Below are 27406 nucleotides of genomic sequence, written 5' to 3'. Positions count from 1 at the left end.
GGAAATATGTTGAGAGAACCCGCAGACTTACTCATACGCTCTCAATATCTTGCCATCTGTGACAGGCCTACAGCACATATACCCAGAGTAAAACTGTAAGGATTATCTCTAGCTATTTTGGCATTGTTTTGCATAATCTCAAAGTCCCAAGATTTCTCATTTGGTTCAAATCCAGGTCATGTTTACTTCCTTCCACATTATTAAATTAAATGTTAATAACATTTAACTTGTCACCATTTATTTGTAGCTAGTTATTTACAACATAAAACCAAGCAACAACAAATGAAAGAACAGTTGAAAAAACAATGTGTCCTAAAATCCAGCAGATTGCCCTTAATCTTGCATAAACATTGTGGCAACCCAGTCCATACTGTACAGCCTCATCCAGGGAGGCTTCCAGGTTGAGGAGAGCTCATGTTCACCATTATCATGCTATTAGCGATGGCAAAAACAGTGCCAGAGCCTTTGGAGCTTTTCTGCATGCTGATGATGTCTCCACTGGTCTGCTCAGCCTCTGCCTTACGGAAGAACCTGTTCATGGTAGACTGGAAGTTGGTGGTGACGAAACAGTAGACCACAGGATCCAGGCAGCTGTTTAGACTGCTGAGGGTGACAGTCACATGGTAGACGATCACATGATGTGGCAGATCTGGGTGAAAGTAGACCAGGACTTGACGAACATGAAACGGAGTGAAACAGATAGTGAAGATGACCAGTACAGTAGTGAGAAGCTGCACTGCCTTCATTCGTTTCTCTCTGCTCTGCTGCATCAGGCCCGGGCTGGACAGCGCACACATGATCCTAACCGTAAACACCACAATGATCACGAGGGGCAGGAAGAACTCAAACACAGTCAGCGCAAAGAGCTTGGACACACAGCAGGCTGAGTGCTTGAAAGCTGTGGTTAGGAAAGAGTATGTGACAATGATGGCAAACAGCCAGATGCACGCACACACCACTTTAGCCACATTGGGGTTACGCCACTTCCTGGAGGCCTCCACCTGCACGATGGCCAGGTAACGGTCCACACAGATGCTGGTGAGGAAGAGGATGCTGCAGTACATGTTGACGAAGTAGCTAAATATATGGACGTAAGAGCAGTTAAGGCACTTGCCACCACTATAATACAAAATAATACGGGTAGGAAGTGACAGGTTAACGAGCAGATCCGTGACTGCTAGGTTGATGGTATAAATAACCGACGTGGTCTTAGGTTTTGTACGGAAACAGAAAACATACAAGGCTAGGCTGTTGAGAGCCATCCCAACCATAAAGATCAGAGTGTTAATGACCACCAGAGCTATCCACAAGCTATAGAAGTCATTATAGAGTCCCTCATCCAGGTGTGCCAGTCTGTGCAGGTATGGTTCACGGGACGGTGGAGAACTGTTAGTGGTGACTGGTGGAGCTGATGTGACGTTCAGAGACAATGACCCCTCAATTCTGGTCATTTCCATAGTTCTGGGATTGGCTCGGTGCCTGAAAAACGAGAGAAGAAAACAAGCAATTTATTTATTCAGCTGATGGTTTTATCTTTGTCTCAGTCTTGTTCATTCTATTGCATTGTAAAGGAGCCACGTCCAACATTTTTCTTTTTTTCATTTTCATTCTTCTTCTCATCTCTTAATTAAATTACTGTGATGTATGATAATATCAATTATCAGGTTGAAGCTAATCAAGACTAATCATCCAGTCAGCCAGTTATAAACAGTGCATATAAAATGTAAATCTTCTCTTTACCACTAAAGCACTGCTCAACTCCTGGCAATTCATTTCAAAGTGATTTGTTTGTTTAAAGTGATTCAGCTTGACTTCTTTCCCGTAGTAAATGCTCATCTGTCTAATAAGCTCCTCAGTCTATAGATATAGCTCAGTTATTATCACTGCTGTGATATATATATATATATATATATATATATATATATATATATATATATATATATAAAACTACAGCACACCATTACATTCTGTGACTGTTCTGTCATTTAAAGTGATTTAAATCCTAAATGTATTTATTCTTGCAAGTTATTTGTTCAAAGTAGAGGAGCAGCATTGCATCCTCATCCTCAGATTAATAGATAAAGCTTAAAATGTGCAGTACTGGGGTCCGTTGGGTGCACACTGTTTACAATAAATTAATCACATAATTTTTCATTTCCGATGCGTTCAGTTCAAACTATGTCTAGTGAATTCAAGGCAAAAGCAAAAGTAATGCGATGCAGTATTGATCTCCAAGAACTCATTTAAATTGATATCACACACACAATGGACTATTAAAATGCTACAGGCTCCAAAAATTAATTTATAATTTATATATAAAGGCATTTGTCCAGAAAAGAAGTTGGCTGCAATGTGTCACTGGTTGAGAATTAGGGGGAAAAGTTTGTTTAGAGGACTTTAGAGAGTCATGAGAATAAGTTTCCTTCCCACTATTACACAAATAAAAATATACCACTCACACTGGTTCCGTACAGTGACTGAAGTCATGACTGTGTGTATCTGTTGCAAGTTATTTATTTACCTTGGCTTCAACTGCATATCCAACTTAATTGAAAGGATACAGAGATCCCAAAGTTTATTTACTTGGCAAAAATGATCAGCAACATTAGAGATGGGAAGCAAACCTCTAGTTCCAAAATAGGTGAGTAATTCAAGAAGCACAGAAAAAACTCTGGCATCATGATGAAAAGCAACTCTCTCTTAAGAATCACCTGGCCAACAATCAACAACGTTCAGAGGATGCTAAAGATGCATCACAGAAATATTCCTCTGAAACACCTTAACGAGCATTGAATCAACAGCCACACACTGCCAAGTCTGGCCAAGACAGTCAGAAGACTGAGAGGCCAGTCAGTTTGTGACAGAGGTCCTAACCTCATTAGATTCTCACAAGTGTACATTCAGCTGATTGTGCTCTGTAGCCTGACTCACTGTCCTGTGAGAGACCTCTGAGATGGGTCATGCTTAGAGAGCAACACGAAAACTAATATATCTGTGTACTCGCTCTGATCTGGCTCAGAAACCCAGAGATGCTCTAATACTGTACAAATAAATAACCCCTGGTGTGACTCCATCAGCGCTTTGATGCAGACAGGATGTGTCTCTTGCATAGCGTTGATTCCTAGCAGTGGCAGTATGTTCATGCTGTAGTAGTTAAGAACAGGCTGATTTTACCAAAGAATATTTATACTGCAGTGACTTACATGTCCAAATGTATCCAGACACCCTTTCTAAGTAGTGAATATAGCTACTTCAATGCATAGGATTTCAGTTGTGTACACAAACCTTGTATATTATCCATAGAAAAGCACAGCTAATAAAATGGGACACTCTAGAACAGCCGTGTATGAGCCAAAGGTCACAATGCTCAACACCAAGTGTCAGCAAGAGGGGTACGTCCTGTTCAGCAGTGGAAGCAGTACCTTTGGGATGAGTTGAAGTGCCATTTCTGATTCAAAACGAATCATTCAACATCACTACCTGACCTCACTAATGCTCTTGTGGTTGAATGCAATCAAATCCTTACAGCAATGTTCCAACCCAAGATATAACCAAGGTATAAGTCTTCACAGAAGAGTAGATGACATTACTGCAGCGAACTCCCTACTAATACCCTTGATTTCAGAAGAGTCGTTGGATGAGCAAGTGACTACAAACATTTGGGTATATAGTGTAATTGGGTATAGTGTTTGACCGAGTTGAAATAGAGTAACAGGTCACTATGACTGAAAATAAGTCATCTTTTTAGATGCTAAGAACTACTATAATCAGACAGAGGTTAAATCCACATAAGCATACTTTGCAGCAATCAACAGTGCCTAAAACATGTTTTCCTTCTTCTGTAAAATTGCCAAATGTTTTGTTACAATGTCAGATTTACTTACCTGTGCATTTAGAAGACAGCAGGGTTGATCTCTTGATAGACTGATAATCTTCATCCAGTGTAAAAAGGCCCACAGAAAGGATATGCACCTCCTGACAATAGTGACACGATTGGGTCTGCTTTGTACCACTTGAACTTCACCTCCACTTCAACACTGTCCCAACACAGTCATTTTCAGAATGAACTCCACTGCTCATTAAACATGCCCCTATCACTTCCTCACTAGTTGGCTAGTGGAAATCTCTACCTCTCTAACTCTCTATCTCACCCCCATCCCCCAGACTGCTGCTCTGCCCCCAGACACAGTCCAGGCACTCTATCTTTCTTCTTCCATCTATCTGTCCTTCTCTCCTCCCACCCTCATAGCCCACACTAACAGGAAGTACAGCTGGCTTGAGAACCCCTCTGACCTCTCAAATACACGAGTGAGTGAGGTGATGCTGATGGACTCAATATTTTGTTTTTTGCTCTCAGCTTTCTTTAGTCAAGCTAATACAGCAGAAGATCATATCCTGTGTCATTAGGATTACACCAGTCGGCACCTGAAGGCTATCTGACTAATACAATCAAGTGAAACAAAACAATCAAGACAAATCCATCAAATCAGATCCAACTCCTCACAGACACAGAACACAAAACAGTCTGTAGTGCTGAACTGAATGATGTTGTATGATGTTATATTAACAGGACAATGTATAGCTCAATCCACAGTAAATATGTTATTGTTCTTTTATCAACTGTAGACACATTTAATTGTGTCCAAACAGTCCTAAAATATTCAAGGCCGTAACTTAGAAAATGTACTGTCATTTGGAGACATCAAAGCTTTATAATCACAGTGATTTGGACCAAAGAACAGGATACATTAACCCTGACGGATGGCTCAGAATGTTTTCCACATATCCTGTCAGGAAACTCATCTGTCTCCATCTGCCAAGACTCATTCTGATATTTCCAGAAAGCTCTGTAACAGTGGATTCAACTGTGTGCTGTAATTTTCAATAGCACAAAATCAATTTTGCCTAATAATTAATCATGAAAACATACGATTAAATGACAGAAATGAGTGCATGGAAAAAAACACCACCCATCTTGATTTATTCAAACCTAACAGGACTCTTATAAAAAGATTGCAAGAACATTCAGTTAGGGGTTGGAATTGCAGCATAATTAATTTACTGTTAAAAGAAACATCAGTAAGTTTATGTTACAGTTGCACTGTGTTAAAGAGTGCTACTGATCTCTGGGCAGAGCTAGAGATGCTTATACATGGTTATACAATACTCGTATTGATTACTGTAATGCTCTTTTTTCTTCACTTAGTATGTCTGCTTGTGACCGATTGCAGGTGATTCAGAATGCTGCAGCAAGGTTACTGACCAAGTCAAATAGATGGTCTCACATTACCCCTCTGTTAGTTTTGTTACACTGGCTTCCTGTTGAGTATAGGATTCAGTTTAAAATCCTTACACTTACAGAGCATCGCATGGTCAGGCTCCTATGTATGTGGTTGATCAGCTTCATCCATACGTATCAGCACGTTCTCTTAGGTCGAGTAATTTAAATTTACTGTCTGTTCCACATTCTCGATTAAAGACTCGTGGAGATCGAGCATTTCAGGTTGTCGCTCCTAAATTGTGGAATACACTGCCCCCTATTTAAAGATCAATTGATTCTGTGGAGTCTTTCAAAAAGCAACTAAAGACCTACCTTTTTAAGCAGGCATTTGGATAATGGTCAAGGCAGCTAAAGCATTGCCAGTCCTGTTTTTGTTTTAAATCTTTTGCAAACTTATATTTTATATTGTGTTATATTTTGTAAAGCACTTTGTGTCTTGTGTCTGTGAAAAGTACTGTATAAATAAATGTTACTTTACTTTGACTCCTGCTGTCTGAACTGTGCTGAACCACATCAATGTATCTCCTCTTCGATTAATACACACTGTGCAATACATCACAACAATTACTGTAATGACACTTTCACTTTGCACTTTACACTATAATATTGATGCAACTCAGAGTTAGTCATGTCTATAATATGTGCTGTTAGACTACCTCATACCACTCAGAGCCTGCTGTCTTGTAAATACGGCAAATGTCTAATGTGCCATGTCAATATGTAAATACATATATGTTTATTTCTCTTGTACTTTAAGTTATGTCTAGATTTATTTCCATTTTCTATTTCTCTGCAAAGTACATATAAGTTTATGTGTAACTATATGTCTTGCCACTGACACACCGCAATTTTCCTCCGGGATCAATAAAGGTCTGTCTGTCTGTCTATCTGTCTGTCTGTCTGTCGAATCCATTTAATTAGCCCCCTATAATCTCAGGGTTATTACATACCAAGGCCTATTATTCAGTAACTACAGCAACTTCACTGCAAACCGGCTGAAATATTCTTATGTAATAGAAGTGGGTAATAAAACTCTGGGCCTGCCGGTGGGCCCTGGCCATTTAAGGTTAGTTTTTTAACAAGATGTTCTTTGTTTGTTGTGCAAAATTTTAGGCACCTGAGAATTAAAAGCCTATTTATCAGAGCTGTAACTGTTTATTTTTTGTAGAAAAACACTAGAATAAAAACACTAATATTAATACACTAGGTAGTGGTTTTACATGCTGAATGTGTTTTTGATGAACCATTTCCAAAGCTCTCATTGTTTGAGCCTGGTATTACTTGTTGTCATCATCTTACCGCTGGTTTGCCTAAACAATGCTTATATTAAATGTCTTGTTAATGAAATAATAAATACATATGATCACTGGAGGCATCCAGGAGAAATTTGGAACCAGACTTTGTTGTTCAAATTAGCTCACAAGATATAAACTACTTTTTCCCCCAAACAATTCTTGTTACTTTTTACTGTGTTTATGTTTATTTGTATTTATTCTAATGATCTATATTGATTTTACAAGCAAATACACAATTATTACTAAAATAATAATCTACAAACATGGTTTGAAGCAATGCGCTTAGGTGCCTAGAAATTTGCACAGTACTCTAGGATACATTCTCATACACTATCAAAGATTACACCCATGCCTCACTTTCAAAACACAACTGTTCTGGTTGCTTGGTGGCCAAAATATTAGAGTTTTTCACTCAATTGATTCCAAATAATGCAACGGTCAACAAACTATGGTAGGTCAAATTGCCTCCAATACTTAACTAGGAGAGATTTCAGTCTAATAATTTACATCAAAATTGATACACAAACAGGAATGTAAATATAAACCAATAATGCGTCCAATTTTAACCAGTAATGATCTTTCACCTCCTACTCCCACCAGCCCCACCAATCAGTGAGTGAAAATGCTCACAGCTCAGAGACCCTTGCTAACTGTGTTTCACTGTAAAGGAAAATGTATTATGATAACTGATTCTTGTTGACCTCAACGCTCTAATATCTGACTGATGCCTTAACAAAGCAATATAAATCATACAACTTTCATCTACAACATCAGTGAAAACATTTAGTTTATTTCAACATACAACATTTTTAGAAAGAAAACTTATTTATAGAGGTGATTGGTAAATGACCAGGATCCACCAGTAAGCCCAAACCTTTTTCATACACTTCTATAAACGAGAGACAACTCAGCAGGTTTTATACATTATTTGGGCGGCATTAGAGATTGGCCCACTAGAATATGTTCTAGTGTAGGAGTAGACTTAATCTGTCTTAAAATAATCCAAGTAATATAAGTATAGAAATTCAGTTCCTGAAAATGACACACACCCATCTTCTGCCAACAAACGTGACTTCAGAAAGTTCCACTTCCTCTCAGACGTCTTCACACCAAACGTTCCGTTACTGGGCTTCGTTCTGAGAGCTAAGCCATTGTTTGCTGCTAGGAAGGACAGGATCAAGCCTGATGTACCCCAGTTAAAGCCTTCTTACTCCAAACGACATTAAACATTCTGTCAGTGTGACAAAGCTCAGAGGATCCTGATCTATCTCTCTCTAGAATAATGCTCTGGTAGCACTCTATATCCATAGCTTACCACCAGCATATATGGATGTGACCGCATGTTTCCTACATTGTGATGTAAATGCACAGACAGGTAAGCTGAGAGACTCGATTTGTATTTAGACAGAGACTTGAGTTATTTCATCTTTCGTCCCCTAAACAAACATTTATGAATGTGAGTTCTCTTCAAATCTTTCCATCCTACAGCCTGATGAAGAAAGGGAAACTGGATATTGTCTGCTGAATGTTTTGCAGTTGTTTCATCACTGTTAAAAAAAAAACAAGTATTTACATTTTTTATTACATTTTTCTGCATCATTTGAGCACAACATCTGAAAACTTTCATGATGAAAGGACCAAAAGAAATGCTCCAAAATTGCTTAGAACTGAATCCCTTTACATAAACATTACATTAAGAATAAAGAATGTTTTGCCTTCACCTGTCAAGTTGCCATTATGGAGATACCTGCTTTTCTTTGGACAGCAATGACATAAAAGGCATCTGTTGTGCTTTATATAGTTCAGTCTTGCCAGGGCTTTCACTAATTTTTCTCTATAAGAGTCTTTGCTCTTGAGAAAGCATTAGAATTCTTTGTTATTTATGAATCCATCTGAATTGTTATACTACTGATGGATAGGACAGAGTTCCCCCCTCACCCCACCACCCAACTATCTTCTTTCTAATGGCGAGGTATGAAAAGCTACAGCACAACTCTTAGCTGACTTCAGAACGGAAAATTATTCCATCTCCTTGAGCCACTTTAGCACAGTAAATATCCCGAGCCTCTGCTTTTCATCAGTGCTGTGCAGGTACAGGCCCATCTTTGTCAGGTGGGACAGACATCCTAAGTAGACCTTGAGACTACATGACTGTGAACCAGGCAACTTTCATCGACACCCATTTACACTCACAGTCCAGCCTCTAAACGTTTATACGCACCAATATTTATAGGGACCCCATGTTACAATCTAGGGTACTCTGTTCCGTCTGAGTGCAGGGAATGAGCTGCGACTCAACTAGACACGCTCACCTCCGAACAGGAAGGGATAAAAGCTTAAGAGAGTGCTTCAGGATGTTTAGAAGAGCTTCTAAGGCGAGAACTATAAAGTTCACTACAAGGTGACATTCATTTCAAGACAAATACGCTTTTAGAATGGTCATGGACTTTTTCCTTCACACCACCAATATCATTTGTACTTTCAGGTCACAGAGTTCTTTGTTTTATGTCAGACAGATGTGAGCCTAGTTCTGGTAAAAGGCTCACATCATGGACAAAACCTATTTCTCTTGCTTTTTTTTAAATGAGTTTGATATAGTGTGTAAACATTGTTTCAAAACTTACATTTCAGTTACCTGACCATACAGTCCACATATGGAAACAAGTCTGCATAAACAGCCTAAATGTATGTTTTCTTGAGAAAACCAACGCATCAACATACAGTCGCTGTCAGAACAAAACCTACATTCTTAACTTGTACTGGAGGTCATTTTGATAATTCAATCTATCTGCTATTGGTTCATTCATTAGGATTTTTTTTATTTCAATGACACATCCATTTATTCATCCATCCATCCATCCATTTTCTAAGCCGCTTCTCCGTCAGGGTCGCGGTCCACTTATTCAGCCTACATAATAATAATAATATATGCTGCTTTATTCACTTTTGTCTTATGTTTCAAATGGAAAAATGTAACCTAACAACACAGAGCTGGTGAAGTCTCAAGCATAAAAAAATGGCTAGTCTTTCTGGCACACAATATGGGCTAGAATAGATGTTTTATTGCTTAGCCTTAGAAAAAGGTAAAATGAATTATGGCTCCTTTTCATGCATAAAACTACTAATAATGGGGGACATGGACCCTTAACATCCTCCTAACTGACAAAGGTGATGATGCTCCTCAAGGTCAGTGAGAAATGCTACTGTCAAACTGTCAAAAAAGTACAAAAACATTGCTTCTAAATAACTTGAAAACAGGATTAAAACATATACAGGTACACATTCATATTATTTAGCTTGGAGCAAATAAAAATCGAACGTCTTTAAAAAACACAAGAGTTTATCCACATTCTTTCTATGGCCTTATATTACTCCACCTACAGGATTTGGCAAGCAATACTCTGAGCTGCAAAACTTTAGGACATACACTAAACTTGATGTAAGGCATAGCCCTACTGGTTAAGTAGATAAACTGCATCTCTGCATCAATGGCATTGATTCCCTGTACTGTAATCATTCTTCCAACGCTATGCTCCTCGAGCCTATGGCAGTGTATTCTAAACAGAGCATGGTGCTGTAGCATCCAATCAGCCTTTAAGATAGTGCAGTCTTAAAGCATGACTGCGTCATTGCACCGCTGATAGGACGCTTATACAGTACAACCAGCAGCTATTATAGGACTTATCTCCAAAGCCATTTATCACAAACTTGCACTGATTGGGCTGGATCGGGCACTCTCATCATCCCGAAAACAAATGGCTCCAAAAGGACCAAATCTGCAGAAAATAGCACAGTCGGAGATTACAACACGTCCGGTATTCTGTGGAATATAATTATGTTTGATGAATGTCTCCACATAAAGGAATAATTACATGGCCAAAGAGCTTCATTCACAAGGCTTTATATGCCTCATGAGACACCAGTAGGTGGCACTCCCTGACTTTGTTGAGTTCACACAATTAAGCATCTGAATTCTCACTCCACACCTACATGAGCTCAGTGGGACAGATTACATGGGTAAACAACTATTCCATTCCATTAAAAATGAACAGATAAAAATTAAATGAAAAACATCTTCTCATGTAAAATAAATCAAAAGAATCTCTACAATGGCAATTTGTGTATAAGACTTTGTCCCTTTGCAAAAGTACCTCATATTATATAAATTACCCTTAAACACATTCTTTAAAAAAATTATGTACATGGCATTTTAACATTTAACACAAAGAAAGATACAGTACATTTATATGGTAGTGAATTCAATGTTATCTCAGTAAGGCATCACTTTCAGTGCTGAATTCCACTGAACTCCACTCCTTAGAATGGACGGCTATTGTTCCCCATGAAGAGTTTTTTTTTTTTTTTTTTTTTTTTTTTTAAGAAACATGTCAAAAGGTGCAGTTTCTGAGATGGCAGCTGAGAGTCTGGGATGGTAGCCTCAGATTCGCTGCAGCTCTACAGTGCCCCTGGATCTGCTGCTTCCTCCAGGTGGTTGATGACGTAGTAGTCATGGACATACATAAGAACAGCAATTGGCTGGCCTATAATGAGAGACAGCCACACCGCAGCGTTTCCATAGTTACCCCTGAGAAATCTGCCCACAAACCACGCCAATGGGAGCTGTAATAAACACATTTTTCATTTTAAAACCTTGTGCATATATAGTACTGTATGCATTTATTTGTTCACAAACCGCAGACTCTAACATTAAAATAAATACATGTACACAAATAAACCATACATTGTGTTTTTATGTCTGTCAGTGTGTTAGTTTATTTCCAAAGCTCTCCTCAAGGAATTCCTATATTTTTGAGAATGTGTACTTATTTTAAGCTTATATGTGTTATATATACAGGTAAAAAACACACCTTCTGTCTACAAATATAGTTAAATAATCTGAATACCTAAGACCTTTGCTCAGTACTTATATGAAAATACATTTATTATAGTCCCCATATAATATATTTATATAGATATAATAGATTTATATAATAAATCTCTGAAATGGTAACTTTACAGGTAAAGGCAAAAATATACCTTATAAAGTCACAAGACTTATTTCAGAGCAATTCTGGATCTTTTCTATTGGTCCATTTATCATGAAATTCAGAAAAAGTGAACAGGGCTGCTGGCTTTATTATTATTTTTTTTTATTTAATAAGGTTTTGTTCTGACAGCGAAAAAATGTTCATTCATTAAATGTTGAGAGTTCTCACCTGAGCCATCATGCCCATAAATGCCCACAGTCTGAACATCCTCAAAGGCACACTGACAAGATACTGCTCAGACACAAACACAAAACACAGAAGCAATGACAATTATGACCAGACATTCAGTACCGAGAAACAAAATGGCAAAATGGACACGTTTTTGAAAGGATCCAGTTGGCTCAAGAGAGCCACACAAAAATGGCAACACTTAAAGCCAATGGCTTTCTGAATTATGCAAATGGAGTCACGTTCCAGTTCCAGACCAAACCAATCCAAACTTTATAATCTACCTTCTGGTATTCCCACCTAATTGATTACAACTGGCAACACGTTCTCTTGCTGGTTCTGTTCTAGATTTGGTGCATCTAGTGGTGCAGTGCAGCACTCAGGAGTTCTACAGCGCATTTACTGCAGGTTCTCTACTCAGGGCTGCCTGAGCTGGTTCTGAGATGTCCTCTGAAGGTGAGTGCTTCTGAACAGGCCTGTGTGCTTACTGTGGTATCTGGATGCACCTGTAGCTTAGACACCCTCTCTTCTGCTCTCCTGTCCGCTCCTTTCAAACCAGCGCTTATCTCAGAGAGCAGCAGTGTGATACGACGCTGCATTACACCACTCCTCATCCACTACATCCCTCTGCTCTAACCTTCACCTGCGCTGAAGAGCAGAAGATAGCAGCCAAATACTGCACACGCTTGCCTCTACGCCTCAAGGGACACACAGCCTCTGGAGTGGCCACACTTAACTCTTTCATGAGGTAGGTTTTTATTTCTAGTGATTAAGGATTCACAGTGTGGTGTTATAAACAATATTGTTATAGTTTATATACTGTTGTGCTGTGCTTGTGTTGTGTTCCATATTTGGAGAATATACAATAACACTTTTCTTCTTTCAGTACCTCAAAGGCATTGAGAGTTTCAGAGTTTTGCATTCAGAGTTTTATGTTTTTATCGTAGAATTTGGAAGTGCCACTTTATTTAAAGTCCCTACACAGGGACTTCATAACACATACATAAACATTGAATAACATGTTTAAAAAGCAACACGCTTTTGTCAGTATTTTGTGACACTAATTACTTCTACTAGGCCTCTGCTTTAGGTGCCATTGCTTGGGGATGTTGCTTCAAAACAGTTTTATAAATGGAACACACTGTGTCCTGCAGGTCTGAAATAAACCTAGGAGAACATCTTGGTGTTCTAATATGTAAGAATAGCCAAAGTCAACTCAGAATTATTTTTACTTAACAAGCACATTTCCAGTACTTTCTACTGGTCAAACTGCAGTATAAATAACATTATTTCATCTTTAATGGACCAAATTAGCATTTTAACCTCATAAATGAAGTGGTCTAATTAAATGTTATGGATGACAAAGTCACATCAAAAGTGACTATTTAGCACAATAAGTCATGTACAATTATGATACATTTTGGTACAGGTGAAGCAATTAGCATTCACATAAACAAATCGCCACACGAATTACTCGTCTGACAAAACTCAGCCAAATACAACCTTAGCTGATTACTATTGTGCACCCCTAAATGTTAACAAATACCCTTAAGTAACAGCATGTAAGCTATAACATTATTCACTGCAGAGAATTCACATTTCTTGTAAGCCCTGACGATTTCACACAAATTATTATGCTGCACAACCTGTTAACTTTAATGGAAGTGATGTGATTCAATATTCAAAACAACACTTGATTTATGTACACCTCACCTCATGAAAAAAGGCTGAGGCGAAGAATACTGCCGATTGACTCAATAACTTGCTAGCACCTTTTCTCAGCAAGGGCTTGTAAAAGTGCCTTTGAAGAGAGACAGAGAGAGAATAAACAGTCAGTCAACACAGTAAATAACTATACATAATGCACCAGACAGATCACATTATAGTGTCTCTTCATTACAGCCTGTAAATGCCTCACTGCACTGTATTTTATCCAGCTTCTCTGCAGCTACCTACACCCTTTGGAAAGCCTTGAGTCACTTACCGAATGCACCATTTATGAACAGGGATGTTCCAGTTTTGCCAAAAATATGTTACACTCTCTGAGTTCCTGAAAAGAAATTGGACAGCATTAAAGAAATTATGTAAAAATGCAGACCTCAAAAACACTATGAAGCTGTGAAGCGGTTACTATATAAACATGCACATATACAAACATACAAGTTAGCTAATCTTTGAATCTCGTAAATCTAGTTAGTATGAATGTTAATGAAGAGGACCGAAACTAATACGCCATGGGATACAAACCCCAACAAATATACCATAAACCTCTATATAAACTAGTAAGTGACATACCACCAGTCTCTGTAAAATTCTCGATCTCCAAATCTCAGAAGCTCAGCCACAAAGTTCATAGATGAATGGAAAAACCAATAGAAGAATATCAACCAGAGAAAGTGGTTGGGTACCTGATGATAAGGAAAGAGGATACTTATTGATTTTTTTTTTTATTCATTTATGCCTTTTTTCTTTTGCTCATACCTTTGATGCAAAATCAAAGTACTGTACTTACAGCAAGCCTGAGAAGGCGTTCAATCATTCTGGAGTAATCCATGTCCTTTTAAGCATCAAGGTATAAGAAATGCAGGTTAATTAAAAGCTCTAAATGCTGTTGCTGAGAAAAGAAACAGTGAAGGAACAATCAAAACAGAACAGTGTACCTGCAGTGGCTTCATTGAACTTTGTATGATTGGCACCATCCACTGAGGAACAACAGAAAACACCACAAGAATATGAGCTAAATATGAAATCCCAGCACTTATATAGCCATATGTAAAAGTTCTCAAGCAAGAACAAAAATAAAATGAAACAAAATGTGGCCTGTGTGAAAGTCATAGCACATTTTATATATTTTTTCTGTTAAATAATATGTTAAACTCAGCAAATACATAGACATTTTGCACAAAAAATTGCAAACAAATATTAACTTATTTTCACATGGAAAATAAACAAAATTTGACCACAGATATTCAAGCCTTTGCAAATGACTGACCAAAACATTTCATCTTATTTACCCTATCACGCTTAAAAAAGAATGCTCTTCAAGGGTTCTTTAGTAAAGAAAATGGTTCTATACAGAACCATGAACACTCAAAAGAATTGTCTGCATAATTAAAGAGTTCTTTGCATGGTAAAAGGCTTCTTCAGACTGATGGAGAATGCGGTGCAGATGGCTCTATATAGCACCTTTTTGAAAAGGGTTCTATGCATAAAAAAAGGATTCTTTTACTGTGACAAACTTCCCATCATAACTGTAAAGAACCCTTGAAGAACCACCTTTTTAAAGAATATACTGTTAGCAAAACAATATGATAATTACCTGTTGTGTTAAGCCAACCAATAGCTGAGTGAGAAGTAACTGTAACAGACACAATCACACTGACAATTGGTATCATACCTTTTGGTCCACTGAAAGAAGCATCTGAAAAGAAACAGGTTTTCACCTACCATCTCAAACAGCCTCCTGAGCAGGAAACCCATACGCACGGACTGAGAACGGGGAAAGTTCAGCTCATAGCATAAAGTGGGAGCAGAAACAAAATAATACAAATCTGGGAGATTAAAGAGAGAGAAAACCGAGTGACTCATCACATTCTGCACTAGTAAAAGCCAGTGTATGTAACGAGAGAAAATACAGACAAAAGAGGTTACAAATATAAAATCTAACATTATGGTATATACCAACAGCACAGTCATAGTGAAAGTCAAATTACTTACTTTTGAAAGCGAGGTTTCCAGGGTAAGACACATGCACTGCTCCATCAGCCGATGGAGGAGATGGACCTGTCGTATGCAAGGACGGTCAGGGGACATGTGAATGGATATGAGTTCATTTACTCCTGGGCAGGTTTGCAGTAATAGGCTATATGCTGACAACTTATGCACTGCTGATACAAACTCCACTGGAGAGCTACTGACATCAATGTGCCTGCCCTTTCACCTGACACTGCTGTTGTACCTCTGCTGCAGGGGAATATAATATTGTAGGAGATGAAGGGTTTAAAGGTGGGGTCATCAATTCCTAAACAGAATAAAGGCCTCTTAAAACAATTTCTGACTATAGCAGGCTCTGCAAATGTAAGAAAATACAAACACTAATGAAGTGGACTACCATTATCTGACCAATCAGGACAATGCCATTTATCATGGGTTCTTAGCACACAGTGAGGGGGCACTATATACTGTATATTTAGTGAACTACTATTATGACACAGAAAATTTCACCAAAATGATACATTCTGACACACACTAAGGGATTAAAATAAACAATAATAAATGTTAGCTCGCTCATGTATTAGGTAGATAATTAGCTGCGCAGATGTTTTGGGGGGTGTTTCAAAACAGAATGCTTCAGCTAACTTTTACCAAACTGATGACCTCATCTTTAAGTATGAAAAACAACTGTATCTGCAACTGCATATTTTTACTGTCTATATGGCTATACGGCTATATGTCAACTTAGGTTGATACGAGCCTCAAATTCTGTCCAGTAAAAAGTGCAGCTTTATTTAGGCTGGCACAGGGCAAAATAAATGAACTGTCTGAACAGACTTGGCACAGCAAGTTTGTTTCAGTATACTATAGTTCTCCAGCCAGATGGAGAGAACAAATCCTGAAAAATACTGGGTCACAGGTGTCATTTGACAAGTCAGAGAGACATTTCATCCAGCACATTAGTAGGATGGAGATGTGTGCACACAATGATATTTGACAAGTTGTTTATAGTTGACCAAACAGACAATTATGCTAAGGCAGTATCAGGTTTTGGGTGTCGATAACTAAAACTATAGCCTGGCTGCTTGTTATAGTAACATTGTTTTCATACTCAATCCCTGTACAACCTTCTTTGATTATACATAACACTGTAAAATGTAACTGAACTGTATGGTAATTAACTAGTCAGTATGGTCAGTAGCAGAGAGTGTGCAGGTAGACCTTGCCTATAGGACAGTCAGTGTACTCACATGACAATGATCTGGACAGACCACGGGCCTTCACTTGCAGCCTCTCTCGGCACCACCTGTTCACATCTTTATACGAGTACAACTTCAGAAACAGGATGGTGTAGCTTCCCAGTGCAAATGCACCACCAACTACACAACCAAAAACATAATGGAGACTGTATTTTTTTGGAAGAGGAAATAAATATTACACAATAACATACACATAAAGCTGAGTAGCAGCAGATCATCCCCCCCCAAAGAAAAAAAAGATACAATGTCATCCATTGTGACTGAGGTAAACTAATGCAAATCACATTCAGAATGTTTGAATACTGTGTGCAATGGAGTCAGATTCCACTTCATTCCATTGGGGCACTACAGAACTCTAGAAGAATGAAACAAGACTATGCATACAGCATAAACATTCCCACAACCGTACTTGTCTAAACTCATTCTCCATCCCCAATCCTGGCACTGCATGCATGCATGTGGCCCACTACTGCTTTATCAATAGCAGCCATATGCTGGGTGGAAATGGTGCGTGCAGGGGCTCTGGAGGACAACTCTGGCCCAGAGAGAGCAACTTGGGCAGGGCTTTAGTGCCAGCAGCAGCCCTGGTAGCCTCTTCGTTGACCTTACTGTCTGATGCAGGAGGGTGGTGTGAGGCACAACCCTGACAGATGGAGCGTCTTTGTCACCTCCCGTCGCGCTAACAGATGAGAAGGAACAGTAGTGCCAGAAAAAGGTATGGACCAAAGGAAATGAGGCAGTACATACCCTACAAGACAGGCTGTGGGAGGTCTTGATATTAGCTTCACAAGATGCTTAAAAATGCAGCACAAACAAACATTCATGCATTTCTGATATAGGCTATGTATGTTTATCAGTCTTTTGACTATAACACATTATGTAACATAACCCTCGCTTATCCATTGCGGATCCATTTGAGGCATTTGCAGCAAATCTTTTACTGTGATTAAGGCATGTTCAGAAATGACGTACACCTCTTTCATCAGTGGTGGCATTTTTATGTACTCCTATAGCCCTTGCCCTATAAATATAAATCATAATATACATAGAAATGTACATCAATTTGTTAGTTTAACAAATATAAAATTTTATATTTTACATTTATTCCATGCCTCCCTCAGTTGTATTTTTTATAACACAAGCCAGTGAGCCACCTGCTTTGCAATGACACTGCATTACTGTCATGCCCTATAAATAAATAGCACACAAATTTTATTAGCACACAAATTTATTTTGTATATTTTGATCATAATTAGAATTACATAATAGTTTCATTTTGTAAATGAAATGTCCTTTTTCGTGTCTTATAACAACTAGTAACTGTTCGTGTATGCCCTTGGATATGCCCAGTTGGGAATCGCTGTGTTACATGAGTGTTAAATCTACTGTATAAAGAATACATTGTTTGGAAATCACATTGATGGATTAGAGATGGATTAGCTGTGGCTAGTTTCTAGACGACTGCTAAAAATGCCCACTACCCTTCAGCTGGTTGAGGCTTTCATTCTTTCCTCCTATAACAAAGAGTAACTCAGCCAGCTTGCATTGTTTAGCTTGTAATTACTGAATAATAGGCCTTAGAATGTAATAAGGAGCTTAAGGGGTTAAGGAATCACTGAATCTGCAAACAGAACACTCCCATAACTGCAGCATCATTAGAAAAGGAGCACAGAGGAAGCGACAGTGCTAGTCAGTGTATGAGAGTGCATATCTCACCTGGTGTTACTGAAGGCACCATGAGCACAGTGAGCATTGGAAAACACAGGATAACTGTTAGGTTGATAATGTGAATCAGCAGGCCAAGCTTCTCACTGAAGGTACCCTGGACAAAAAAAAACACTTTTGATGTTTAATTTCTCAAAGTGTATTGAAAATTTGTATTCATAGCCATCATAACAATCTAATATGTCCCACTGGGCCCAACATATAGGTATGTCAATGGTAGTGTGATTGATAGTGTCAGTGTAGCTGATGAACTGACCATGGCTAATTTCCTCTCTGTGTACAGGGCCACAAGAATGAAGACATTTGAAACTGAAAAACAGAATTACATAGCACTTACATACAATATAGCCAATGTTACGAATTCTTATAATGGCATAATCAACTAATTTAGAAAAATGAATTCAATTGTTTGTCACAATTGGCCCCTCCCAGTCCTGTCCATGTGCTCGTGTTGTGTTTACTTCCCAGTCCTGTCCATGTGCTTTGTTTTGGTTTTCAGTCCTGCCATCTTGTTTCGTGACTCCACCCCTGATTGTCTCTACCTGTGCTTCCGCCTGTATTTAAGCCCTGTGTTTTCCCCTGTCTGCTTGCAGGTCTTTGTTTGAATTGTCGTTGCTGGATGTATGTTTGCTGCACATATGCTTGTTGGATGTACTGTTTGTTCTGTTGGAAGTGTTTGTCTGTTTTGAGGTTTTGTTATGTCTGACTCTCTTGCTATTCGTGTTGGATATATGAATCTGGACTGTCATGACTGCGACCCTGGATTTGCCCTCAATAAAAGTCGCTTATCTCAGAGCGTATGCGTCCGTCTCTTCGCTCCCCGGCATTACATTTACTTATTTACTAATAACTCTTAAGTTACACCAGGTTCATATTAATTGCTTTTCAAGAGCACAATCAACTTAGATGCTTTAATAGGCCTGTGACAAAGGACTAAGCAGCAATACAGTATGATGTCAATCAGATCAGTGTCAACCTTCTGCCCTCAGAATGAAGCCTGTGACAGAAAGGATCACACACATCCACATTTAGACAGACACACACACACAAACCATATGTGTGGCAAGCAGTGACACATAACATTGCTGCTACACCCACTGTGTGCTCAGTGGAAGCTAAGAGGAGTAAAGACAAGCAGGAAAAAAGAAACACTGCTTCTTCCTTCTAACTCGTGCACATTTCCGCCAGTAACAGAATAACTTTTTTTGAAGCGCATTACTGAAAGAGAATTGCTTCTTTTGGAAACACCATTTTTACACAACAGCTTTTTACTGACAAACATTACTCCACAAGCTGCTAAGCAGTCGGCTCATACTGCTGCGTGTGAATTCAAGAATCAAACTGAGTTTGTTAAAGTGACTTTTTGCATCTATGAGTATAAAATCAGTTACTCCCTTCAGATATTTGTTGTGGTTCTTCACCTGCCTCTTTAACAAGCTGCAAATGACACCCTTCTTGTAGGTTAGTGTTTCATCTGACTGTCTTAACCATAATCATATTTGATCAATCATAACATTCACTAACATTCTAAATTAAAAGAAAAGATTATGTCAGTCTTATTGTTACTTCTAGACAAATGCTCTGAATGGCATGATATCAGTTCACATACCAATGACGAGGCATGCAGCAGGCCAGCTATAGGGGTCCTTCAGGAACAAAGACACCACTTGAATGGGGTCCACTAGAATGCCATACCTTAAAACAACACAATGTAGAGCAAATAAAATAAAAGAACTATTTAGACATACACTTTATACACTATAATTTAATAGCAGTAAAAGTCATATTTAGTTACATTTCTTACAGTAATTACCGTAATGAAGAATGACATTCATTGATTCTATGGTCAAATTGTGCCTCCAAATATTTGTAGATGCTCCATCTAATTTATTAATTCAGCTACTTTAGGATGCACCCACTGCTGACACAGGTGTTCAATTGCCTGTATGATCTCCTTAGAGAAGTACTGACAATAAACCGGGATACTCCAGAGAAGATGCATAGGAGTATAAAGTCGCCATACCCAATGCCATGTGTCTGCAAGGTGTAAAAAGCCCCTTTTGTGGGGCTACTGCTGTGGAGCAGTAGAACTATGTTGAGGAGTGATGTAGCTCCATCCAATACCTTTGGGATGGGTTGGAGTGGTGATTGTGATCCAGATCGGATCATCCAAAATCAGAACTTGGAGTCAATAATGCTATTGTAGCAATCCAATCAAATCCTCACAGCAATTTTTCAACATCTAGTGTAAAGCCTTCTAAGAAGAGTAGAAGTAGTTACTGTTACAAACCCCCAACTAACCCCCTTGATTTTAGAAGAAATGTTGGATGGGGTGTACACAAACTTTTGAACAAGGGCATTTTCATTAGAGCTACCTAATAAATTGGATTTTATTGTTATTGAGATATGAGTTCCCACAACATTTACATTGTTAGAGCAGCGATAACACAAAAGATCTAATTACCTTACACATGCAGCTACAGACAGATGTCAATACATTACCAGCACAAACTATTATAAGCCTGCTTCTCTGTGCTGGGACTAAACCCTACTCTCCCACATGGGAGAGGAGTAACTGAACCATTCGGTCAAACACAAACACAAACTTATTAGCTTTAAAAGATATTAAACTCAAAACAGTGTGACACAAATGGGAAAACATGCAGCACACAGGTTAGCTCAGGCTCTACTGTTTTTCTATTAGCCAGCTAGGCTACTGAAGCTTGATACAGTACACCCCCCCAGTCTCTCACACACACACACACACACACACACACACACACACACACACACACACACACACACACACACACACATATTTAGTCTATAGTTTCTCAGCCCTTCAGTACACAAAAATATGACTGCAGCTGATGTAAACAATTGTCCATATTTCATTTCAATATTTTGCAGAATAGTAAATGGTGCTTTTGTGATTTTCTATTTTCTATAGGCTTAAAGAGGGGTCATCACAATTTAAGTCAATATCGTGCAGCCATAATTTACATTCAGAGAATTTATTACTAATTTAATATACTTCCAAATATATTTAATTACACTTAACATTTTCTTCATTTACTATTTATACAATGGTTTCTTGAACAAGTTATTACACATCTGCCTGTGTCTTGTTCTGTCTTCTACTATAAACAACTACCTGCCTCTACCTGTCTCTGCTGCACATCTGCTCTAACTGCTCTCGTAAATGTTTGTTCTGCATGTGAAATCGTTCACAGCACTGCACATGGCTTTGATTCGAGCTGGCAGCTGGAAACTGGCTGCTTGCATGCAGCAGTGTATAACATGATGGCAGCATATGGTGCCCTCAGCATGGGGTTCAACATTTCCACTGCGTGAGAGTCAGGCCTATGCACACTTCCTCCTGGCAGAGCCACCCAGCAACCTAAACAACTCTGCTATTGCAATCATAACACTTAATACTTAAGTCCTTGCTGGGTTCATATGGACATATCGTAACTGGAGCAACTGTGAGAGTGGTTTTTATAACATAATGTCTCTCTCTCTCTGAAGTCAGTCTGAGACCAAAAAGACTTTCAGTGAAGAACACCTACTGACAATACATCAATCTCCTGGAAACTGGTCCTATATGTCAAGCAAACTTACCTGAGAAGGTTTTCCAAGAACAGACGTGCATTGCTCAATACCTGCAGGACAGGAAGAGCAAACAGAAGTTACATGGAAACATGAAAATAATGCATTATCATTACTCTAGTAGTAACAGGATAGTATCGGATACAATCAAATTACTACTTCAGTATGTACTATAATAATCAGACATTAGTCATTGATTTAAAGGTCAGACTGTTGGCCAAGACTGCTATAGCTTCACAGAGACTAAAGAAAGTCCAATGATGAATACTGCTGACCATGCAATAACTTTATAATAAAGGAAAAACTGAGGAGCACAAAATCAAAGGCTTAATCCTTACACAACAAGGTTGTACTTAAGGCGTCCAATAAAATCACTAGAGATTTTAATCATCAACACGGTAACTTTTATTTCATGGGCCTATCGGAAGACTAAGCATAAAACTAACTACAAATCTACACTCGTTTCTAGTCTCAATGGCAGGCTGAAAAACTTTAATGCATCCTTCGCAGTTAGAAACCAAGAGCTTGGCTAGTGCCTCTCAGCTCGGGTTCAGACAGAGAAATTGTTTCAGGCGATCTATTTTTAGGTGTCACTTGGCACTAACTGTGTCCCCCAAACAGACCCTCAGAACAATGATTCATCAAGAGCCAAGTGAATACAGTGCCATGTACTTCAGCAAGATCAACAAACACTTTAATCATGAAATGTTTTAGCTTTAAATGCATTGCTATAATAGCTAATGCATCCATCCTTTACGATGTGCCAGAACAGCAGATATCATTCTTTCAAATAATTTGCAGTGATATGGAAAAATCTTTCAGGACTGGTCAAGGACACTTTGAGAGGTTCACATTACACAAAAAAGCTCTCTACACTATCAAAATTAGTTTGTTTAAATTGTTATGCAAGGTATCCATCAGAGATGGCTTTATTGTTTTTCAGTGTGGCTTTGGTTTCAGTTGGGCTGGAGGTACTGGACAGGTCAGCCTGATGGCGCAGCCACAGCCCAACTGCGGAAGAGCCACTGCTATTCTATCAGATACAAATCGTTCACACTCTTGACCAAGGTATCATGATAGATGACAGGTATCTCAATGTTATGTTTTTCTGATGTTCACAAACAAGTTGTCAACAAAAAATGTGCTAGAAAAACTGTAGCTTCATTTATGGCTGGACAATGTATCATCCATATTGGTATACTGTGATACTAACATAACACAATATTGTTTTTTTTTTTTCAGTTTTGCTATTTTTAGCAAAATATTTGACAAATAATTACAATACATTTTTGAAAATATTGTATATTGAATTATTGCCTAATGTTAATATCACCTAGCCCTGGTATCAGTTAAAAACAAAAAACACACTAAATTCTTCTGATTCAACCTAGTATAAAATCCAAAATCATATTGTTTTTCTAATATACACTCACCTGCCACTTTATTAGGTACACCTCTTCAATTGCTTGTTAACACAAATAGCTAATCGGCCAATCACATGGCGGCAACTCAATGCATTTAGGCATGTAGAGGTGGTCAAGACAACTTGCTGAAGTGCAAACCGAGCATCAGAATGGGGAATAAAGGTGAAATAAGTGACTTTGAACGTGGCATGATTGTTAGTGCCAGATGGGCTGGTGTAAGTATTTCAGAAACTGCTGATCTACTGGGATTTTCACACACAGCCATCTCTAGGTTTTACAGAGAATGGCCCGAAAAAGAGAAAATATCCAGTGAGCGGCAGTAGTGTGGACGAAAATGCCTTGTTGATGTAAGAGGTCAGAGGAGAATGGGCAGACTGGTTCAAGACGATAGGAAGGCAACAGTAACTCAAATAAATAAACAAATTCTGTGAGGAGTGTTTCCAACACCTTGTTGAAAGTATGCCACAAAGAATTAAGGCAGTTCTGAAGGCAAAAGGGGTTGTACACTTTACTACCTAATAAAGTGGCCAGTGAGTGTATTTTGGTTTCATGGCATCAGATATTTTAATTTGAATGAATAACATTATTATAGGGGTGCTGCTACTCTAAAGGAATCTCTTACACACCTATTATACATGCTTTGACTATTTTCTTGTTTCAAATGCAACTTTGGCAAAAACTGAAGAAAAGAGAGGACAAACAAAATAACTGGTAAAGAACTTAAAATATAATAATAATAATTGATTTATATTTGATCACCTACTTGTTAAAGTTCAATTTGTGCACTGATTGTTGTTTACAGGTTCTCTGATATCGGCCTTTTTGATGATTCTTGAAGTGTTTCAGAGTTCTACAAGTACTGATGATATACTTAGAAAAGCACAAAGTGAAGTAATTTATCATAGTAATGGCAACAAACTGCCACATAGCCCAGCCCTACAAGAAACAATACAGAGCTAAAAATGTTCCTGGATCCTGGATACCATATGATACAACAGCACAGCCTCACCTTCATCAGGCTGAGACGCCTGACAATGAGACAACAGTGGTAGCAAACGTGTTAACATTGTTACAAAAGGAAGGAAGAGACAAGCTGGTGCATGTAAGTGTGATTTTTACTCTTACATTTCAGGTAGATCCTGCTTACTGTCATACTACTATGAGGTTTGTACAAATCTCTGGATCAGTTAGAATACTGGCATGTACGTGTATGTGTAAGAGTACATCCTCTTGTGAATATGACTCACCAGCATGACAACACACCAGTTCAGAATGCCCCTGTAATTTTTGAAGCCACTAGCAGAACTGAGCAAAGACTCTTGCAGCTTGTGGCAACTGTGGAAAGAAATAAAGTGAAGCAATCACTGAAAACAGATACACATATGGTTATGTGATCTGGATCACGCAAACTAATCAGACAATAAAACCATACTGATCTGTTTGCTACACAAAGCCACAGTGTAATCCAGTCCGTCCATCTACTTAACAGACTTAACAGATATCAGTTTTCATCTGTCATAATGAAGGTATGTAGTAAGATGAGCAGCACGTCAAACACCTGGTGCATTTGATCTGTTTCGGAAACATCAACATAATGGTTTGAGGCACTGGTTCCCAGCCCTGGTCCTGGATTATACCCAGCCCTGCACATTTGAGTGTTTCCCCTGATCTCAATGCATCTGATCCACCTAAGCAGCTCATTAACAAGCAATTCATGACATGAAATAGGCATGTTGTGAGCTGGAGAAACACTACAATGTCCAGGACAGGGGGTACTCCAGGGTCAGGGATCTGATCAAACATAAAATTGTTTACTACCAGTTGTGGCGGGCAGTAACATAAGTCCATGTATTCAAGTACAGCTTTAATATATTTGTACTTTTCTGATTTTTTTTTCCTAATTATAATTCATTTTGCTAATAATAATTAGTATATAACTATAAGTTTGCCCCGTTTTAACAATTCCAGTCTAATCTAATTCTTATTTTCCATTTCTCTCACTTCTGGATTTTATTTTAGACCAAAATGATCCCAAAAACATTAAAATAGTGGCTTCATTTCTTTAGCTGATGTAACTTTTTCACTCCCACTCAGGCTGTTTTTGGGAGGCCACGCTTACTTGCCATTATTCCATTGAAATAACTACTTTTACTTGAGTACAGACTCCCTCAACCCACATCTGCAACTAATTAGCTGGAAGAAATAAAAAAGAGGTTTGGAACTGAGATATATTTAGGCAGTTTGAATAGGAAGTTGAAGCTGCCCTGAGAAACAGGATTAAGTGAGGTTTGAGAGAGAGTGAACGCCTCCCTTCCTCGTCCGGTGTGTATCATAGCTTGGGATTCACTTAAAGCTTGTGGAGTAAAACAGCTCAGCTGAACTGAAAACGAGCAGCCTATTCGCGGATTTGTACCTCATACTCACTTCATGTTATCATTGCGGCTACTCTTTCGTGCTTCCTCCGCTGAGTCCTTCGTGTATGAGTCTCCTCTCTTGTGTCCTGGTTTGCTGGCGCTGGCTGAGGAGACTCCATTGGACCCTTTCAGTAGTTCACCTTTAGTGCTACTGATAGTGGCGCGTCTTCTGCTTCGAGTTACAGGCCCAAACTCGCTCCTGCCATCCATGATTTCGGCGGTCACACAGCAGAACGTGTTGGGGAAAGAAACCCAGACAGGGCAGGTCAGGAGTGTGTCTCGCTTGTGTCCATCGCTCCTGTTTCGAGCGAGCACCTCTGACGAACAAGTCAGTCCTGCATGAAACACCACTGTTACAAAATCGCACGAGCTCAAGCTTTGAATCTTCCTCCACGTCGACAACAGGCGCTGTTTCCGCACATGTAAAACTTCGAACAGTAGGTGTGTGCGAGTAGTGCAGTCTACTGAACCAATGGGGTCCGTGTAGGGGTTGGCAGAGAGCAACGGTGCACAGTACAAAGAGTGGAACTGTTCGATTCCAGACATTTTGGAGTCGACTCCGATTTCAGTTCCAGGGGATAGATGGCGTGGAGTCGATTCCAAGAGTCGATTCCCAATTCCAAAAATCCAAGTGCAGTATTAGGTACACAACATACACTATCATGATTGCCGGTATGAATCACAAGGGATGTTGTCCTATTAACTTTGTGTTGCCACAAAAGCTATACACACTGCACTGATAAATTCACTATACACACTGTAGCCGTGCGTCATTCTGTACTCCATGTAATGCCCATATTAGGAACTCTGGGTCTAAGATCGACTTCTCTTATAGCCAGAATGAATGGGTTTTTTGAAAAATCTCCTCTGTCGAACGCTGTGGTAGATAATGTTCAGAACCCAATACGTTTTGTCTTGTGTACATTTCCCCCCGCTAATATCACTGGATGATCTGAATTAAAGAGCCGTTAAAGAGCCTTAATACTATTGCTACAAGCAAGCTAAGCTACTGCGCATCAATTTGATGTCACACAAAACTAAGGTGGTTCTATGGCGGTTTTCTAGCTGCCTTATCAAAAACTACTATCAGTGTTAAAACTTCGAGGCTGAATTTAGCTTCTTTTTCGACAGCTTGTTCGAATTTTCCTGTTCCACCTTAAATGGTGCAGCAGTTGTGATTAGCCATCACAAGCATTAGCAAACACAATACTCACCTGTTGCTTCTGTGAAACAGTAAAAATAAGTTAATGTTACTCAGCTATCAAGCAGAAATAGACCAACCTCCTCATATAATATGCCTTTCAACTATCCTAATGGGATATAACTAACGAGAAACGTTGAATAAGAGACTGGCGAATGTCATGAGAAAATGTCCTTACCCAGCTGTCACTGTGTCTTAAGATGTCTTGACAGTATTTATAGAGATGTCTTGAGACACTTTCTTATGTCAAGACATCTCAAGAACGTCT

At 38.8% G+C, this 27406-nt stretch overlaps 2 protein-coding genes across 3 annotated transcripts; both read right to left on the bottom strand.

Moving 5' to 3' along the window:
* Positions 1-317: 317 nt before the first annotated feature.
* gpr20 (G protein-coupled receptor 20) lies at positions 318-4202 on the bottom strand. Its single transcript, XM_017713085.2, has 2 exons — positions 3885-4202; positions 318-1479 (listed from the first exon to the last, which is right to left on the bottom strand). The coding sequence occupies exons 1-2, from the start codon at positions 3890-3892 to the stop codon at positions 381-383; spliced, it is 1107 nt and encodes a 368-aa protein (XP_017568574.1). The 5' UTR covers positions 3893-4202; the 3' UTR covers positions 318-380.
* Positions 4203-7346: 3144 nt separating this feature from the next.
* dgat1b (diacylglycerol O-acyltransferase 1b) lies at positions 7347-26508 on the bottom strand. 2 transcript variants are annotated; one of them, XM_037537284.1, is made up of 17 exons: positions 25948-26508; positions 24771-24858; positions 22112-22152; positions 20100-20185; positions 18747-18799; positions 18482-18587; positions 16757-16885; positions 15510-15575; positions 15240-15343; positions 15112-15150; positions 14453-14494; positions 14305-14349; positions 14088-14200; positions 13777-13842; positions 13506-13593; positions 11793-11855; positions 7347-8123 (listed from the first exon to the last, which is right to left on the bottom strand). In XM_037537284.1, the coding sequence occupies exons 1-17, from the start codon at positions 26481-26483 to the stop codon at positions 8121-8123; spliced, it is 1668 nt and encodes a 555-aa protein (XP_037393181.1). In that variant the 5' UTR covers positions 26484-26508; the 3' UTR covers positions 7347-8120. The 2 variants fall into 2 exon arrangements, with proteins under 2 accessions (XP_037393181.1, XP_017568650.2); XM_017713161.2 differs by lacking the exon at positions 7347-8123 and adding an exon at positions 9619-11196.
* Positions 26509-27406: the final 898 nt, after the last annotated feature.

This window comes from Pygocentrus nattereri, chromosome 3 (assembly GCF_015220715.1).
Source record: "Pygocentrus nattereri isolate fPygNat1 chromosome 3, fPygNat1.pri, whole genome shotgun sequence".
In the NCBI taxonomy this organism is placed as follows: domain Eukaryota; kingdom Metazoa; phylum Chordata; class Actinopteri; order Characiformes; family Serrasalmidae; genus Pygocentrus; species Pygocentrus nattereri.
This window is presented reverse-complemented; position numbering and strand designations above follow the sequence as displayed.